The 19,608-nt window shown below is 50.4% G+C and overlaps 1 protein-coding gene across 3 annotated transcripts in view; it reads right to left on the bottom strand.

Annotated features, from left to right (window-relative positions):
- The window catches only part of PLEKHA2 (pleckstrin homology domain containing A2), a 1,084,343-nt gene that overhangs the window by 670,995 nt on the left and 393,740 nt on the right, over window positions 1-19,608 (bottom strand). For 2 of the 3 annotated variants that reach the window (XM_069617914.1, XM_069617915.1), the window contains one exon: window positions 16,240-16,403. In XM_069617914.1, coding sequence (XP_069474015.1) covers window positions 16,240-16,380 — 141 coding nt within the window. In that variant the 5' untranslated portion in view covers window positions 16,381-16,403. The remainder of the gene's footprint in view (window positions 1-16,239; window positions 16,404-19,608) is intronic. The other variant, XM_069617916.1, reaches the window with a different exon arrangement.

Below are 19,608 nucleotides of genomic sequence, written 5' to 3'. Positions count from 1 at the left end.
CCAGTACCAATAGAAGGCTCCTGCTGTTGTGACTACCCAGATCCATGGCCCCAACTCCCCCATGACAGCACACTGACCTCTCTACTTAGGTATCATGACCCACCTGTGCATTGGTTGCACTTGGACTCTGAGTTATATGCGGCCTGGCGCAGTAGGGGCGGCAATGAGGCAACAGCTTGTCCTTTTGAGTTATTCCTTCTGCTTGCAGTTCAGGTGGACATGGGAGACCCACATAGTTTTTGAGGCTTGCAGAGGGGGTGGCTGGAGGGGTGGCCTTGGATGGCCATGGGTTGCCTCGATCTACACTCCTGCTGGGTGCATGATCCTACAGCAAATGTAAGGAGGTATACCTCTGGGGCACGTTAGCCTTTGGATCACACAACTTGTCTGCAGCCTCCCTAGGACATCACTGCATAACCTCCTACTGCTAAGCAAGAACCTGGTCTAGCACTGGGGTGCCTTCACCCCAGGCTGATTCCCTGTCACCCATGGTCAATTGGTGGCGCAGACGGAGTTACGCTGGAGTTCCCGACATTGCTAACGCTCCTAAAACTGCGAAACAAGGGGATATCTCCACAATGCTGCAAGCCGCGGACACGACTAAGCGCTCCAAAATAGTGACTGCCCAGGTGCATGGGGTCGACATGCTCCCAGCTGTGCTTACGCAGATTTTGATCAAGTCTGACCTGCAGGATCAGTTGAAATACATACAATCATGGAGGAACTCTCCCACAAGATCCTGGCATTAGACAAAAGAGTCTCTGAGACTGAACATAGGGTCTCAGAGGTGAATGATACCCTCTGCAAGCGGTCCAAAGAAGTGGGGGAGTGCACCAATCGACTGGACGCTTTTGAAACCCGTTGTGAAGCCATGGAAGATAAACAGGAGGACGGGAAAAATAATTCCCACATGAATAATATGCAAGTTAGGGGCATCTCCTCAGCTGTCCGAGACGAAGACCTACCCAGCTTTGTGACAGATCTCTTCCATTCCATACTGGACTTGCCTTGTGACTAGGAGATTGAACTAGACAGGACCCACCGGACCAAGTCTTGTACCGCCTTGACCCAGGACAGGCCTGCTGATGTCTTATCCAGGGTCCACTTCTTCACACTTAAGGAACAAACAATGGCTGCAGCTAGGCTCTTGCTCTCCATAAGCTTTCGCAATATGTTGCTCTCCCTGTATCAAGACTTGGCATCGACGACTCTGGCAAATTGGAAGGCACTGCACCCGCTGACAGAATGTCTGCATGCACGGGAGGTGCCCTATAGGTGGGGGTTTCATACAGCGCTCTATTTAACACACTAGGGGAGGTGCTGGGTCGTCAAAACACTGAAAGAAGCAGAGAGCTTACTTGATCCGGAGGGGGAGCGTGGGGAGGGCTGGTGGCTAAGCAGGACCTGATTAACAAGGGGGGTCCTGGGAGTCCCTCTGCCAGACATTAGTCCTGGTTGCGAGAGACTTACCCAGAGTCTTTAGCTCACTATCTTTCACAGAGAAGAAATGTCTTAAACATATCAGTCTTTGTCCTGCCCTGGGGCAGTCCAGCACCGAAATGCTAGGCAATTCTCCTCTGAACAAGAGTACCAACAGCAACCCCAGACACGTGTTTCAGTCTGGTTGGACCTCATCAGTAGGGAGGAGCTGTGCCTCTCTAAGATTCGTGAGCAAGGGGTCCACGTCTGGATTCCCCTAGTAACTTAGGGTGAGACCCAAAGTTACTTGCATATGCAAATTAACAAGGGGGGTCCTGGGAGTCCCTCTGCCAGACATTAGTCCTGGTTGCGAGAGACTTACCCAGAGTCTTTAGCTCACTATCTTTCACAGAGAAGAAATATCCTAAACATATCAGTCTTTGTCCTGCCCTGGGGCAGTCCAGCACCGAAATGCTAGGCAATTCTCCTCTGAACAAGAGTACCAACAGCATCCCCAGACACGTGTTTCGGTCTGGTTGGACCTCATCAGTAGGGAGGAGCTGTGCCAGTACCAATACAGTACCCTACTGATGAGGTCCAACCAGACCGAAACACGTGTCTGGGGTTTCTGTTGGTACTCTTGTTCAGAGGAGAATTGCCTAGCATTTCGGTGCTGGACTGCCCCAGGGCAGGACAAAGACTGATATGTTTGGGATATTTCTTCTCTGTGAAAGATAGTGAGCTAAAGACTCTGGGTAAGTCTCTCGTAACCAGGACTAATGTCTGGCAGAGGGACTCCCAGGAACCCCCTTGTTAATTTGCATATTTAAGTAACTTTGGGTCTCACTCTAAGTTACTAGGGGAATCCAGACGTGGAACCCTTGCTCACTATTCTTAGAGAGGCACAGATCCACCCTACTGATGAGGTCCAACCAGACCGAAACACGTGTCTGGGGTTTCTGTTGGTACTCTTGTTCAGAGGAGAATTGCCTAGCATTTTGGTGCTGGACTGCCCCAGGGCAGGACAAAGACTGATATGTTTGGGATATTTCTTCTCTGTGAAAGATAGTGAGCTAAAGACTCTGGGTAAGTCTCTCATAACCAGGACTAATGTCTGGCAGAGGGACTCCCAGGACCCCCCTTGTTAATAAGCAGGACCTTAGTCATGGGTTGACCCGGTGTCTATGCAGAGAGGGCGCAAGGTGGGGAACGGGAGGCGGATGAAGGGGCCAAATAGAAATACTTGAGTCCTCTGAGGTCTGGTGTGTTGGCCTGTTTGCTGTTGGGGGGGGGGCTTTTGGATCTGCACCTATTGGGGCATCCTTGGGGCCCGAGCAGAAAGGGGCTGGTATGCAGGGACTGCGCTGGGAGGGAGAATGTCCAGGGGTTGAGAGCTCTTCCGCCCTCCAACTCAGGTTCATTACAAAGTTTACAGATGTCTGGAACATGCTCATGTTTTAGCAGGTTTGGGGTTGGGGGGAGATAGAGGGGGAATAAAGTTAAAAAGGTTTGCTGTGGGACAGACAATCATTTTTTGTGACCAATGTGCGGGCAATTCGTGCCGGGGTGATCAGGGTATGGCGCTTGGTTCTATGTAGAAATGTTACTCTGTGACAATGCTGAAACTGAGGGGGAGGACCTAATGCTGATGGGGACATGGAATGTGCAGGGTTTGAACTCCCCAGTGAAGAGAAAATCAGTGTTGGGCAAACTGAGGGGAATGTCTCTTTCTGTTGTGTTCCTGCAGGAAACCACCTGCTTGCACAGGATGAGAAGCGTATGAAATATAGAGCATTCCCGCACCAGTTCTTCGCCTCTGAGGGGGAGAAAAAAACGAGAGATGGCAATTCTGGTGGGAGAACAAACTCTGATGACTAAAACCAAGGTCCTACGGGACCCGCAGGGGCGCTATGTGTGTGTTAGAGGCCTGCTGTAGGATTGGAGGTTCACATTGGGGCCCCTATATGTCCCAAATGTTGGCCAGGAAGCATTTTTGGAAAATGTCCTGCTCAAAGTGCTCCCATTTGGTGAAGGACAGATCCTCCTGGATGGGGACTTCAACCTGGTTCCTAATCCCCTGGGGGACAAGACCCTGCCCCCTACCAAGTTAGACTTCAAACATTCCGTTGCCTTTACCAGTTGCTCCGTGAATTGGGTTTGGTAGATGCATGGAGATTGGCCCACGGAGAAACCAGAGATTTTTCTTTTTACTCACATGTGGGGTGTTCTCTAGGCTGGATCTCATGGCCATTCCCAGTGCATTATACCCATTTGTTCAAGGGGTGGAAATAGGCACACACACCCTGTCTGCCCACGCACCAATGTATGTGTCTCTGGCAGTACAGGACAGGCCTAAGAGGCACAGGCGCCCATGGAGGTTATACGACCCGGTGCTCAGAGACCCTGTGTTGACTAGAGAACTGGGGGTTGCTATCGCCAATTATTTTAAGGAGAATGAAAACGTTGACCCTTCAAAGGGCATTTTGTGGGATGCCATGAAAGCAGTAGTTAGGGGGAGGCTCATTAGCAAGACTGTGGTGTACACTAGGGCTAGGCAGCTGGATAGGGTGGGCTTAGAAGGGGAGGTTACACGTGCTGAGCAGGCACACAAGAGATTGAAGTCTTGTAAAGTACATCGCAAGTTCAGGGGGGCACAGAGCAAACTTGAAGCATATCTGCTGACAGGACTGCTCAGGCAATGCTAAAAACTAAGCAGTGTGGGACGTGCAATGGGTGGTGCAGAGGGGCGAGGCTGATAAATTGAGGGTTCTAGAGACAGATTTTAAGGAGGTATTCAAGGGCGAGCTTCCTCTGGAGGCAGCTCTGGCCCAATCTCTGGGAAAGGCGCATTTGCCTAGTCTATCTGACAAGGGCAATTAAATCCCTGAAGAACAAGACTCTGGGGCCCGGCGGATTCACGGCTCCCTTTCATAAGAAATTCTGAAAACTCTTGGTTCCCCCTTGGTTGATCTCTTCCATAGGAACCTCCACTACGGTCCTGATCCTCAAACCGGGCAAAGATTTTCTTAGCTGCGACTCATATCGCCCCCATCACGCTCACTAACATAGACTCAAAAATGTACTTAAATATTCTGGCACGCCACATGATGGAGGTCCTCCTTGACCTTATAGACAGTGATCAGACAGGGTTCATTGTGGGCTGCAGTGCGCACAACAATGTGCGCAGAGTCTTTAGCTTGTTGGAAGTGGGGAAACACTCAAATATACATTTAGGCATAGTGGCACTGGACACCCACAAGGTTTTTGACAGGGTGGATTAGGGCTATCTTCGGGGGACCTGACATGGTTCGGGTTTGGGCTAGGATTGACCAGCGGGGTGATGGCGATCTATCAACACCAATCTACTAGCCTCAGGGTTAACAGGGCTCTGTCGTCTTAATTGTCAATCACCAGGGGGATGAGGCAGGGCTGCCCACTAGCACCATTGATCTTTGCCTTGTGCATGGAACAATTTGCCAGCCGTTTGAGGATTAATGGGGCGATTGAGGGTGTCCGGGTCGGGGAGGTGGTCCATAAGGTATCCCTTTATGCAGATGATATTTTGCTCACACTAAATAATACTCGATCCTCTTTTGCTGAGGTGCTGCAGAAATTGGACAGATTCGGGCCATTTATCTGGGTTCAAGGTAAACTATACTAAATGGCATGGGTGGGGCAAATCCTTGAGGCCCCAAGAAAGGAGTATGATCGGGGCTTTAGCCACCATAATGTGGTCTTGTGAGCATATCCCTTATCTGGGGGTCCGCATCCATTTTAAGACCTCTGACGTCCACCGGGCTAATTTCCCACTATTATTCCAGGAATTTGCAGAAGACTTGCTGAGGTGGGGACGCCAGAAGTTTTCTTGGTTCAGTCGCATCTCAGCGGTCAAAATTAACCTGATTCGGCGCGTGCTATATATATATGCTCGGCTCTGCCAGTGAGGATTACTGACCCAGATCTCTGCACGCTCCAGGGTAGGATGTTCAAATTCATTTGGGGTAATAAGTGTGCCAGAATATCCAGAAAGGTGTTGTTGAGACGAGTGAGTGTGGGTGGCCTGGGGGTCCCTGATGTCTTCCGCTACAACTTAGATGCACAGCTGTCTCATACCTTTACCTGGAGTGGCCCCAACCTACAACCAAAATGGAAACAAATCGAGCAAGCCTAGTTGGCGGTAGACCTAATGCACCTACCCATTATGGATAGAAGATACTTGGGGTTGGGAGCGGGATTTCACCCTATTGGCAACTACAAAGTGCTCAATTTACTACATGGGAAGGGCCCTCCCGAAATAGGTAGTGTCAATGGGGATGGGCCCCCTCACACCAGTGTGGAACAATCTGAGTTTTCAGCCAGGACAGGACCGGACGGGCTTGGGGAGGTGTGCAGCGGGGGGGCTTATCGCACATACATCAACTTTATAAAGAAAATCGCCCAATGACGTTTGAGAAGTGTAAGCACGCCTTTACCCTACCAGAAACAGAGTGTTTCCACTATGCCCAACTGCAGTACTGGGCTTCCCACTCACTCACAAAAAAAGTGGCTAACAGACCTTTATCTGCCCTCGAGTTAACACTACAGGGGGGGTTTTCTAGGGGTTGAATCTCAAAGCTGTACAAACTATTGGATACAGGGGGACCTGGTGGTGTGCCTACCGTATATGGCTAAATGGGAAACTGACTTAGGGGGGACCATTGAGGACGAGGGGGGCTGAGAATATGGGCAAGGATGCTTAAGTCCTCTAGATGCGTAACAGATAGGGAATGTTCCTATAGGTTTTGCTACAGATGGTACCTCACTCCAGAAAGGTTGCATCACATCCTTAAAGACTATTCCACCACTTGCTGGCGAGGCTGTGACGCTTGGGGCTCTTATTTCCATCTAGTGTGGTTGTGTCCCAAAGTAGGTGTCTTTTGGAAGGAGGTACTCTCCAAAATAAAGGACATCACAAGGTTCTCACTTCCCATAGACCCACGGGTAGTAATACTGGGTGACACAGACTCAGGGAGGTTTCCCCTTACTGGCCTTTTGACCACACTAATTGGACACTTTCTTCTGGTGGCAAAACTGACCATAGCTCGAAAATGGAAATCCACTGAGGGCCGGTGATCCAGATGTGGTGGGTTAAGATCTGGGACATTCTGGTGGCTGAGAAAATTACAGCACTGTGTGAAGGATGCTACGCACAGTGTGTCTCTATCTGGACCCCTTTTATTGACTTTGCAAAGACTTGCCCCGCGATCGTGATCAAGCCCCCCATGTAGCAACACTTCTCATCACTGTAAAACAATCTGAGCCTGGGGGGGTGAGAACATTTGATGTGGTCCATGAAGGGTATGGGGGAGGCTGGGGCTTATTTCATATTGCATTCTAATTTGCTACATGATCAGCTGTTGCTGAATTGTCTGGTATATACCTGTTGTTCACAATTTCTGTACCCACAGTATGTTGTTTAAAATAAAAGTTTAAAAAAAATAAAAAGTACAACTGTCTCTCTGCCATTAAACATTGGATGGCTTCGTACTCTCTAATGTTAAACTCTAACAAACTGAGGTGCTCCTCCCTGCCAGAAGCTATCTCTCATCGGTTCCGCTGCCTATCCAGTTCCCACCTGACGCTCTCCCTTACTCTTCTTCAGCTAGAAACCTCAGCATCATCTGGAACAGCAGCTTGCCTCAACCTCCTAAATATTAGGAAAATCAGGCATCTCCTTCCTTTCAACACCGCCAAGCATCTATTAACCACTCTTGTCTTCTCTAAACTGGACTGCTGGGCCAGCATCCTCTTTGGTCTCCCCAACTACACTTTCTGTCCTCTCGACAAGATCATTAACTTTGCTACCAGGACTTCTTTGAACTACCTCACTTCACACCTACGTCCTCGTACCATAACCCTGCTAGATGGTTGGTGACGCAAAAGGCCAGATTTAAATGTCTTCTTCTGGTTCACAAATCTTTCCATGGTAAGTCACCACTGTATCTATCCTCCTTCATCCAGCTCTACAAGCCTTCTCGTAATCTCTGCTCTGCCTCCTCAACTGCCCTTGTGGCTCCTCGCCATCCCTGTGCTTCCTCTTGAATCCGTTATTTCTCTCTTCTTGCTCCACTTGCATGGAATTTTCTTCCCCCGGACATCCAAGAAACAGTCCACATGGATTTGTTCAAAACCAAACTAAAAGGAACAAGTTACTTACCTGTAACTGTTGTTCTCCAGCATGGGTCTGGCATGGATTCACATGCTCATGAATATTCCCCGTCGTCAGGCTGGGAATCCTCGGTAAAGAAAAAACCAGTATCAGTTTCGTTTCTGATCTGTCTTTCGTAGTAATAACCAATCACTGGTCTCTGCGTCATACTGACCACAGCCAATGACTGCCCTCTACCTAAGCACCGCCTCTGGCAGCCATCTTCAGATTTGGAAGCACGTGAAGTGGCAGTATGACCAAGTGAAGAGCCGCAGAGGGGTAGGCGGGAGGGTTCGCATGTGAATCCATGCCAGACCCATGCTGGAGAACAACAGTTACAGGTAAGTAACTTGTTCCTTCTCCAGCATGGGGTCTGGCATGGATTCACATGCTCATGAATAAAGAATACATAGCAGTACACACATGCACAACCACGGGAGGTGGCAAAGGCTCAACATTAAGCATCACATCAACTCAACATTAAGCATCTTACCTCCTCACCAGGCTCACCTCAGGCGAACAGGTTGCGCAGCACTGCTTGGCCGACCCTGGACTCCTCCCTGGAATCCCGGTCGACGCAGTAGAATTTCGTGAAGGTGTGCGTCGACCTCCACGTAGCAGCCCTGCATATGTCCAGCAGGGGCACACCAGATAGGAACGCCGTGGTAGCTGCGATCGCTCTGGTGGAATGGGCTCTCGGACGGCCAGGCAGCGGTCGGTTTGTCAACCGGTGACAGTACATGATACAGCCGGAGAGCCATCTGGAGATGGAAGCCTTCGAGAGAGCCTTCCCCTGATTGACAGGTCCAAAGTTCACAAAGAGTTGTGACGTCTTCCGAAACCCCTTCGTGCGGTCCACGTAGAACTTCAGCGCTCTAGCTACATCCAGCGAGTGCAAAGTCCTCTCAGCCGGCGACGAAGGCGACGGGAAGAACACAGGTAACACCAAGGGTTCGTTGAGATGGAAGTCCGACGGTACCTTGGGCATGAAGGAGGGGTGCGTCCTGAGCACTACCCTCGTGTCGTGGAAAGTCAAGTACGGGGCCTTGCAGGAAAGGGCCTGGATCTCTCCCACTCGTCGTGCGGAGGTGATGGCCACAAGAAAAGCTGTTTTCCACGATAGAAACTTCAACGGGGCCGAGTGCAGAGGCTCGAACGGAGGTCCCATGAGCTTGGTCAGCACCACGTTGAGCTCCCACGCCGGGGCCGGAGCCTTCACCGGCGGGAACGATCTGAACAGTCCCTTCATGAACTCTTTCACCAGACGATGAGACCACAAGGACGTCCGCCCCGTGGTTCTGGTGTATCGGGAGATCGCAGCAAGATGAATCTTGATGGACGCGTGTGCCAAACCAGCTTTGGCCAGCGTCAGCAGGTACGGCAGTACTTGGGGAGCCGTAATCCGTAGAGGGTTAATCTTCTGTGCGTGGCACCAGACAGAGAACCTCTTCCATTTGTGTCCGTAGCATTTAAGAGTCGAGGACGCCCTGGCCTTTGCAAGAACCTCTCTGCAATCGGCCGGTATGTCGTATCCTCCAAACTCTAGCGCTGCAGGAGCCAGGCCTGCAAGTTCAGCGACTTCGGGTCGTGGTGGAGGATGGCGCCTCCTTCCCTGGAGAGTAGATCCGCGTCCGCCGGCAGCTTGATCGGCGGGGACGCTGACAAGTCCAGAAGGTCCGGGAACCATATCTGCCTCGGCCACGCAGGTGCGACGAGGATCATCCTGCACCGTGACCTCTTGAGCTGGTTGACGAGCCGGATTAGCAGAGGCAAGGGAGGGAACGCGTAGAGGAACAGGCCCTCCCAGGGGAACGAGAAAGCATCGCCCATGCTCCTCGTCTGGGGAAACCTGCTGGCGAACCTCCGGCACTTGGTGTTCGTCGCCATCGCGAACAGGTCGATCTGGGGTGTGCCCCACCGTCGGAAGAGGCGATCCACCAGATCCTGCCGTAGTTCCCACTCGTGGCACGAGCGCAGCTCCCTGCTGAGTGAGTCGGCGATGGTGTTTTTTATCCCTGCCAGATGAAACGGCACCAGAAAAATCCCTTGGGCGACGGCCCAATGCCACAGGTCCTGCGCCTCCTTGGACAGCGCTGGGGACCTGGTTCCGCCCTGTTTCCTGATGTAAAACATGGTGGTGGTGTTGTCGGTGAAGATCCTCACCACCTTGCCCTTGAGGGACGGAAGGAAGGACCTGAGGGCCCAAAACACTGCACGGAGCTCCAGGACGTTGATATGCAGGGACTTCTCCGTCGGGAGCCAGAGTCCCCTCGCGTGCAGATTTTCGGTGTGCGCTCCCCACCCTCCCAGGGAGGCATCCGTGGTCACAGTCTCCTGGTGGGCTGGGGTCTGGAAGTCCATGCCCGCCGTCAGATGCGCGCGGGTGCCCCACCACTGTATCGCTCGTCGGAAACTCTCGTCGAGCTTGATCCTTTCCTCGAAGCTGCCCGTCGTCTGGATCCAGCGCGCATCCAGGAATTCTTGCAACGGGCGCATCCGGAGCCTGCACATGGGAATGAGGTAGATGCAGGAAGACATCATCCCAAAGAGGGACTTGATGGATCTCACTTTGGCCGCGTCGGCCACCAACATCCGTTGCACCTTGCCCAAGATGGTCCTGGTCCTCTCCTCCGACGGGGAGGCCAGAAGGGACACTGTGTCGAGCCTCGCTCCCAGAAACAGTGCGACTTGCGCGGGCACCAGGTGGGATTTGGCGTAGTTCACGGAGAATCCCAGGTCCGTGAGGAGTTGGACGGTGCTTGCCGTGTGGACCACGGCGAGCTCCTTCGTCTTGGCGCGGATGAGCCAGTCGTCCAGGTAGGGGTAGACGTGAATCCCCTCGCGGCGCAGCTGCGCCGCCACCGGTTCGAGGCACTTGGTGAATACCCTGGGTGCCGACCGTAGTCCGAAGGGAAGGGCTTTGAACTGGTAATGACGCCCTTGGACCACGAACCTGAGGAATTTTCGGTGCCCCTTTAGGATGGGAATGTGGAAGTAGGCATCCTCCAAATCCAACGACGATAGGAAGTCTCCTTCCTCCAGTTGACCCAGGACGTGCTGGAGGGTGACCATCCGGAACTTCTGCGCCTTGATGAACTTGTTCAGCCGTCGCAGGTCCAGGATGGGGCGCCATCCTCCCGTCTTCTTCTTCACGAGGAAGTATCGTGAGTAGACTCCGGAGCCCCGAAGCCTCTTTGGGACGAGTTCGATGGCGCCCTTTCTGAGCATCGCCTTTACCTCCAGGAGAAGTTGAGGGACGTGAAGTTCTTTCCTGGCCACGGGGGGGACGCGCGGGCACCTTCTTTGAAACTCGAGCGCGTGGCCCCGGGCCAGGGCGTCCAGCACCCAACGGTCGGTGGAGATGGACTCCCACACGCTGACGAAGCCCGCCAGCCGGCCTCCCACCGGGGTGCTTCGGTGGGGGCCCGACCCCACGGCCGGTTCAATCCTGCTTGGACGCGGCCTTGCCGCCTTGACCTCCTTGGCGACGACGGCGGGGTCCGCTAGACTTGCCTCGTCCTCTGTAGGCCTCTTGCGACGACGAGCGGGCCGCTTGACGGTAGGAAGCGAAACCGCCGCCGGAACCTTTGGAGGCGCCCTTGCCTCCGCCGCTCCGAAAGGGCGTCCGTCGTTGCTGCAGGACTCCAAGGGCCCGGGCCGTCTCAGTATCCGCCTTGATGGCCTGAAGGGAATCGTCCACTGTCTTCCCAAACAGGTTGTTCCCGTCGAAGGGCATGTCCAGGACTCTGGTCTGGACGTCCTGCCGAAAGTCCGTAGCTTTGAGCCATCCACGACGTCGAAGGCAAACGCCGTTGCCCAGCTGGCGGAACCCAGTGTCGGCGATGTCCGTCGCCACGGTGATGGAGTGGTCAGAAGCCACTTCACCTTCCTGGAGGATCTCAAGGGCCTCCGCCCTCTTGTCGTCTGGCAGAAAATCCAGCAGGGGAGCTATCTTGTACCAGAGCTCCCTGTCGTAGCGGGCCACGATAGCCAAGGCGTTGGCCGCTTTAATCGTCGTCGCTGCCGACGAGATGACTCTACGTCCCATAGCATCCAATTTCTTTCCCTCGCCGTCCGGCGGGGAAGTCGATGTGGAGGCCGCACCCCCCCCCGCTTTCTTCCTGGCTGCCGCGGAGACGACGGAGTCCGGGGTAGGCTGCGCCCGGAGGCATAGGGGGGCCGTGTCCGGGACCCGGTACTTTTTCTCGTACCGGTCTCTTCTAGCTGGCGTAGTGGAAGGGTTCTTGAGGAGGGAAAGGCCCTCATCCCAAATGTCGTCCAACAGAGGCACTGCGAGGACCGTCTTCCTCTTGGCCTCGCGCCGCTGATAAAGGAAGCCTTCCTTTTTCTTCTCCTCAGGGCAGAGTTGGAAAAGCTCGGAAGCCCTGGAGATCATGGAGTGGAAAGATCCGATCTCGTCGGGCGGAGAAGCCCTGGTGGGGGGCGACGACGGAAAATCCTCGTCGTATGCCTCGTCGTCCGTACCCGTCGCTGCCGTGTCAGTCCCCGTATCATCCCCTCGGGTGGACGGGGAGGAGGGCTGGACGGGGCGCGACGGTTGAAAAGGAGGTGGAGGATGGATCCTTCTTTTCTTGGTAGGGGGAACACCAGAAGGTCCCGGTTCTGGATCCCCCGACGGGAGAGGTTCCTCCGTCGGTAACGGTAGCCTCGTCCTTATCTCGGTGCATAAGGACTGTATGGCCAACAAAATGGCCGCCGAGTTGTCTCGCGGCGCTGGCAGAGGGGAATCCGACGGGCGAGCAGGGGCCCCGTCGGTATCCTCGACGATGTCGTCGTCGTCACCCGCGTCGGGGTCCATTCCGACGGGCTGGCCTTGTTCCACGCCTAGGCCGTGGCTTAAGACCTCGATCAGCTCCTCTTCTGAGGTTGAGGCCGAATCTACGACGACGCCCTGCCCCCCCTTCTTCTTCCCCACGGAGGGTTTCACGGGGGTCCTATCGATGGGCACAAAAGAAGACTCCCTCCGAGGAGGCAGGGAGATTCTGGGCCCTGAGGTCGCCACCACTGGCGCAGCCTCCACAGGCTGAGCCAGGGCCGCCGCGACCGTTTCGATAGAGGGCTTGGTCGGATGGATCAAGGCCTTCACCACCTTAGGTGCGCTCACCGCCTTATCCTTGAGGGAGGGGGCACTGCCACGCTCCTCCTCTGCCTTAGAGCTCGACCGGGGCCTCTCCAGGAGCTTCGCCGGGTGCTCGGCCTTCCTCTTACCCGACCCAGAGCGTTGGCTCGTGGTTGATGGTGCCGGGGAGGGTGCGCCCTGCCTGGCGCCCGTAGAGCCCGACCGTTCGGCGCTCCCGGTGCCAGCGGACTCGCGGTGCTTGGCCTTATGTTGGGCCCCCGTCGCCGGGGCGCCCTCAAAGGTCTTAGAAGACCGCTCGGATTTCTTCTTCTTCTCGCCAGACGGGCTCTTACCCTCCAGCCAGTTGGCGAGACGTTGATGACGGTCCTTCATGGTCCGTTCCGACATGTTGCCGCAAAACGCACAGTCCTTCTCCACGTGCGTTTTGTCCTCATGAAGGCAGTAAAGGCAGAAAGAGTGTTCGTCTTCCTTAAAGACGTTCTGCAGCTGGCATCCAGGGCAGACCCTGAACAGCTTTCCGGGCGTCGAGCTTCCCTTCTCCTGGGCCATCTCCGAGACCGGGCCTGAGAAGCTTCTGGAGTCCTCCGAAGTGTAGCTCGACGAAATCTTCACCCTTGAGGGGCACAGACGAATCCGACACGGGTCCCCGTTGATCGGATGTAGGATCGGTGGAGCTTGAGGCTCTTTTGACCGAAAGAATTGAAGTTTTTTGTGAAAAAGCGCGAAAAATAGCACTAACGCTCGAGAGCAATAGCACGAGGATCCCAACACATGAACGTGCGGTAAAAATCTGAAGATGGCTGCCAGAGGCGGTGCTTAGGTAGAGGGCAGTCATTGGCTGTGGTCAGTATGACGCAGAGACCAGTGATTGGTTATTACTACGAAAGACAGATCAGAAACGAAACTGATACTGGTTTTTTCTTTACCGAGGATTCCCAGCCTGACGACGGGGAATATTCATGAGCATGTGAATCCATGCCAGACCCCATGCTGGAGAAGCCTACCTCATCACCTCCCTGTTACCCTCTTAGCCTACCTCTGATCTGCCTGCTAGCTAACAGTATTCCCTCGCCTCTAACCTGCCTCTGCCCCTCACTTCTTCTGCCTCCACTTTAGCACTTCACGCATCACGGTCAAATCCCGAGCACAGCTGGTCGTACTGCCTACCTGCACTTAAAAATGTCCAATGATCATGGGGCCTCATTACGAGTCCGACGGTAACCTGCCGGTTTTTCCGTCTCAGTTACCGGCGGACTCGTATTACCATTCCGCCTCAGTGATTCCCGGAATTACTGGGGCATTACAACCCTGGTGACCCGGGAATTCTGGAGGCGGAATTTGGTAAATCCCCATTCCCATTGAGTCCGATAGGACTCAATGGGAATGGGGACCTTGGAAACACTGGCACCCACTCATGATGGTGCCGATGTTTCCACGTCTGCCTGCAAGCAGGCGGGGTTAAACCTGCCAGGTCAGACTCCGCCTGCAGGACTCGAGATCACCCAGTATGGAAAAAATGGTGGCGGGGGTTTAACGCCACCGTTATTTCCATACCGGGTGACTCGTAATGAGGCCCATTGTCTTTAATCTATGTATGTCCACTTATGTATTGTTTGCGGTGATTATTCTATCTACTCCCTTCCTCAATCTGGTCAGAATGTCCCTCAAACTCACCCCATTTTAAGAATCTCACTGCTTCCCATCAAATCTAATTTCTTATCAATGGTATGTTCTTTTGTGATCAAAAGAGAATTGCTCCTCCTGTATATATAGAAACAAACAAATAAAAACATAAAAATACAATTAAATAGATAACACTGATTTCTATCATGAACCAAAGGGCTGGAGGTTTGAATCTGATCAGCGTTCAATTAAAGGTCCAATCCTTTCCTAGAGGATACGATGACAGAATATGTTTATGATTACATTGGCCAACTGCCAGATGAGTGAAGACTGGATTAAGCCCATACACCTGAAATTGAATAGCTGGATGAATGTTTTAGAGAGGACCAGTAATAATCAACTAACCATTGCAGGATGTATGCAGGGGGAATGTTGCAGTAACCTATTAGGCACCGTTTCCTACATATTTATAACATTTGGAGCACTAAGAACAAGATAAATGATTATAACAATTTAACGAATAATGATGTGATATGTAGATAACTTTGAATAATACCATTTGGTAAAATGAAGAAAAAAACAAGCGTAATGATTAAAAAGCCCTACTTGCATACAAAACACCCTAGATGAGAAGCTTTGGTGAGCTGTGGCTGGCCCCTCCCTAAGGAAATATGAGAACTTAAAACAAAAAAGCAAAACATCTATTATACGTTCTGGTTCAGTTAGGTTAGAAACAGACATTTACAAGGAAGGTGTTTCTTAACACGTCTGAACAGTAATCGAATTGGGAATGACAGATAGTCATGCACCCAGCAGTACACATAACTCTAAATTCACTGGGCTATCTAAGGACATTTGTGCAATGTAAACAATATGGGCCGAATTCACAGAAGCGTTTTATAATGGCAAAACCCCCATTGGAAAACGTTCTGTGAATCAGGGCCTATGTGATTAGGTCAAAAAAAAATGGGGCGGGGGTACAAAATCAACGTGAGATTAAAAACAAACAGCTATCTAATATTGGGCCAAAAAGAAATACCACGCTGTGGACCCACGGTGCCTCCATCTAGGCCAAAATACACATACACGGGTTGATATATAGAATAGTGACCCCTCAGGAAGGCACGGGTTTGAAAACTGTGACATCCCTTATGCCTAAACTAGTAGATCGTTGAAAAATGTATTTTTAAAGCGCTTTGAACCACATTATGTATAGGCGCTATATAAATAAACAATTCAATTCAATAATATAGAAATGTATGCACATTAACTTGCTGCAACAACTAGAACAGGAACACAAGGGTATGTGCGTGCTTGTGTGTTTCGAGTAGTTAATGTATATATTTCGAGTATATAATTGACTTAATGCCAACAGGAGCTGAAATATGTTGTTAAGTGTAACTAAAATACTGCACAATTAACTTGTTTTCCACTATTAGTAACTTATATTTTGTTTGTTTTTCTGATGTGTAATGGTAATTTTGTATTTGTCTTTTCTTAAAAGATATACTGTTTTTGAAAAAATCAGTCGCATTAAAATATTCTTTATGAAGGGAAGTCAGTGTTTTCCACCATAATAGGCGATTAAATGTGCTAGCTTATAAATTGATGAATACCCCCACGCCCATGGGACTTTCAATTAAGGTAGTGCCAGTAAATATGTCAATAAATCGACACCGGTGCAGGGCCTAAGAAGCATGTTCTGTGCACTTTGGGAACGGCGAAGCTGTGGCATTGTGGTATTGGGGACTAATGAGATTTCGCAACCGACCTGTACCTTGAGCCTCACTGAGTTTGTACAGCACAGAAAGAAGAGTGTTGAACAGACTCATGGGACTTTTACTAAAAATACAACCGGCCTGGACCAGCCAGCCCCCGTCCCATTCTTCAGCGTGTCTGCCCTTCTCACCTGGGGGTTGTCCATATACCACAAGAGGAAGTTGGCCTTGGTGTCCAGGATGAAGTATCTGCGCAGGAACCTGCCACACTGCTCATTCTCCTCAATGTCCAGAAAGCCACAGATCCGGTTTTGTCGATCCACATAAGGCATTCCTGTGTCCTTCTAGCATCACCCTGCGAACAAGGGGCAGATTCGTAAAATTGCGTTTCGTGTGTTCGATTCACGTGAAGTCATATTCTACGCAGAGTAAAGACGATCAAAAATAGTTAGAATGCATTCATTACAATAATGCAGCAACCTTTGGCTCTCCAGATTTTTTGGACTACAAATCCTATCAGATCTAGCCAGCATAGTCAATGGTAAGGGATCATGGGAGAAGTAGTCCAAAACATCTGAAGAGCCACAGGTTTCAGACACAACAAACATATACAAACCATACCCAGCCAAATCATGAAAAGATCCTTTTTTTACTACGCAGGTGCCACTTCTAGGCATTCAGAATTCAAAGGCATTCCGTTTTTTCTCTTTATTACCTGCACCAAGCGCTAGTTTTGTTCTCCTAGGAGAACTTCATATAAATGTAGCTACTGCGTACACATCTCCCATCTCCCAACCATGAGAAACAGGGCGCCCTTCACTGTGGTCAGTGTGGAATGCCTGCATTAGGCCAGAGGCATGTTTTGCAGTGGTGAAATGAGGGCACAGTGAAAAGGACTGCCTCGAGGTGTCTGCCAATGTGGCCCAAAGAGTGGGAGAGGGCAATTGCATGCTAACGCCTTTCCCGAACGGCTGACTTTTAAATCTAACTTGGCTTTAGACAATCCCATGGCTAATAGGTCGGTAAATGATTGCCATGGCTCAAACTCTACATGGGTTGTTTCCCACGTGAAAAACACATTTATAAAAGGAACGTTTCCAATAAATCAAATGCAGCCCGAAATCCGTGATTAATGCGGTAGTTATCAGCCATCTCGCCAACTGCGGCACTCTACTCCCAGATCCAAGCCTGTTGAGAGGGTGGTGGTCCGGTTCGTGCCCTCCAATGGCCTTGGAGGGAAGAGTACCTAACTGCAGGAGTGGATTGGCCTATTGGGCACTCCAGAGATTTCCCGGTAGGCCCCTGCACTCTGGACCTTTTTATTGTGGGAACCTATTTGTTTCCACATTTTCTCATAGGGAAAGGGTTGGGCTTCCTGAACATTTGTAATATGGGGCCACTTAGAACATTATTTCCAGGGCTGCTTTTGGTTCCCAGTCCACCCCTGCTTAACTGTGCCAACTGCATGCTACTCAACCTCCCATGATCAGGCCAAGCTGATGACTTCCGGAAAAGGCCCTCTCTACATTCCTAGCCCTGGGTTTCAAATCTAGCCAGGCTGGATCGGTGTAGGACCTCTGCAGATCTAGGCAAAGTGGCATTGTACACCCCAACCCCACAGTGATCATGTTCACACAATTAATGTTGTGCTAATAGCACACGAGTAATGTAACTTAGTTTAACCTGCACTGGTGCGGTGACATGTAAGGGGTTCTCCAAGGAATATATGCACATTCATGCAACATTAACCAACTCTCACTAGGATTTAAAGGCAACAATGCCAGTATAAAATGAAGCACCTATTTGCTATTATTCGGGGGCGTCATTTGCGGCACACCAAGGGTCGCATCAGCAACCCCTATGGTCTCCCTTGCTACCTCTAAACAATGTTTTTTAAATGGAAGCTCCCGGGCTGTGGCCAGCGACATGTGACACTTTGTTCCTGGAGTGGGTGGCTTTCTTGTTCAGGCCTCTTTAAAAAAAAACAGGGGGTTCCACAAGTGTAACACTTTGAGCAGTGACCCTAAATAAGAAAGAATAGGAACAACAAATAATTTGTCTTTCTGGAATTCTATACAATAATTGCTAGACTCATTAAAGGTTTAAACAATTAGACAACTGCAGGCATATTGCAAACCTATGGAGAACAAGTCTATACTTATTGTGGGTGTTACTGTCGCAAACATGCAGCTTGATGCACAATGAGGTCACGCGTGTCTCTTTAACACGGCGGCCATCTTTAGAACGGCAAATCCCACAGGATGGGCTTTCTAGAACCGAGGAGGGACTGAATTATCAATTTCAGTCCAGCAACACTCAATGGTGAGTTACCTTTTGAACAATATTTTTCCCTTTTCTGTTTTTTTTTTTCTCACAAGCAATGAAGTGCTACTGCACTACTGGCCTCACACCTTAGAACAGGGATCCCCAACATGTAGCTCAGGAGCAACCTGTTGCTCGCTGCACGCTAAATTGTTGCTTGTGGCCATGGTGTGGAGGCCTAGAAGGAGGTACTGAAGGACTGAGATCTCAGTAGCACTGTAGCCAGGACAGAGTCCAGCACTGTGCTATAATGTTGGCCAATGAGCCTGCTATGGTTCCGGCTGTTTATTGTTATGCATGCAAGAATTGTGTTTGTTGCCACCATGCAAATTAATTTTCAGCAAATGTCCTCACTTGTTATAGTAGTGTCATTGTTAAAACCCTCTCATCTTCAGTTACTTTGCTCAGATGACAAATGTATTAATGAGTAAAATAATGGAAACCTATTTGTGTCCTGGCGAAAATAGTAATATTCTGTTCCTTGGTACAGCTAACAGGAACATAATGGACAAATAGGTGGCATGCATACCCAATGTTCCTTTATTAAATAATGTGCATGCACTGCTTTTTGTAGAAGTGTAGTTTGTGTTTGATGCCACCATGCATAGTTACCTGCAATATTACTTTTGGTGTCACCTATATGTATTATTACATAGTGTCCCAGTGGAAAAAAGGTCATTGTTTGATACTCTGCCCATCTGACACATGGTTAATTGGCAGATAAGCTAAATGCATGGCACATTTTTCATAATAATTTGCCCTATATTCAAATCCAATTAAGATACTGTTACTATGTTTATACTAACAAGCCAATTAATTAATCGGAATACTTCGTTAACACCAGCACACCCCTCTATGAACTGGTCATTAAATGCTCAAAGTTTTGACCATTGTTTGCCACCAAGTGTTGTGTAAAATCCCTTTTCGGCAGAGAAAAGAGAAAAGAAAGGTATGTGTTTTATTCCTAACCACTTGTTCACCAATGTAACAGCCACTGGAGATTTAAAACGCACCATTTGCCATAACATTCACAAATAATTCTTAGGAGGTAACCTCCAAAGCCCCAATGAAGTGTTCTTTAAATCCTACCATGTAATGACCTGCAGTACTTAACGTATTTCTCCATTAAGTTAGCAATATTTAAAAACATACATCATATTTTTCATATAACTCAAACAGAAAAAGCACAAAATAACAAGGCAACTTTAACATATTCAAACATGCTATATATAAAAGCC

The sequence above is a fragment of the Ambystoma mexicanum genome, chromosome 10 (genome assembly GCF_040938575.1).
Source record: "Ambystoma mexicanum isolate Mex_15411 chromosome 10, UKY_AmexF1_1, whole genome shotgun sequence".
Lineage (NCBI taxonomy): Eukaryota > Metazoa > Chordata > Amphibia > Caudata > Ambystomatidae > Ambystoma > Ambystoma mexicanum.
This window is presented reverse-complemented; position numbering and strand designations above follow the sequence as displayed.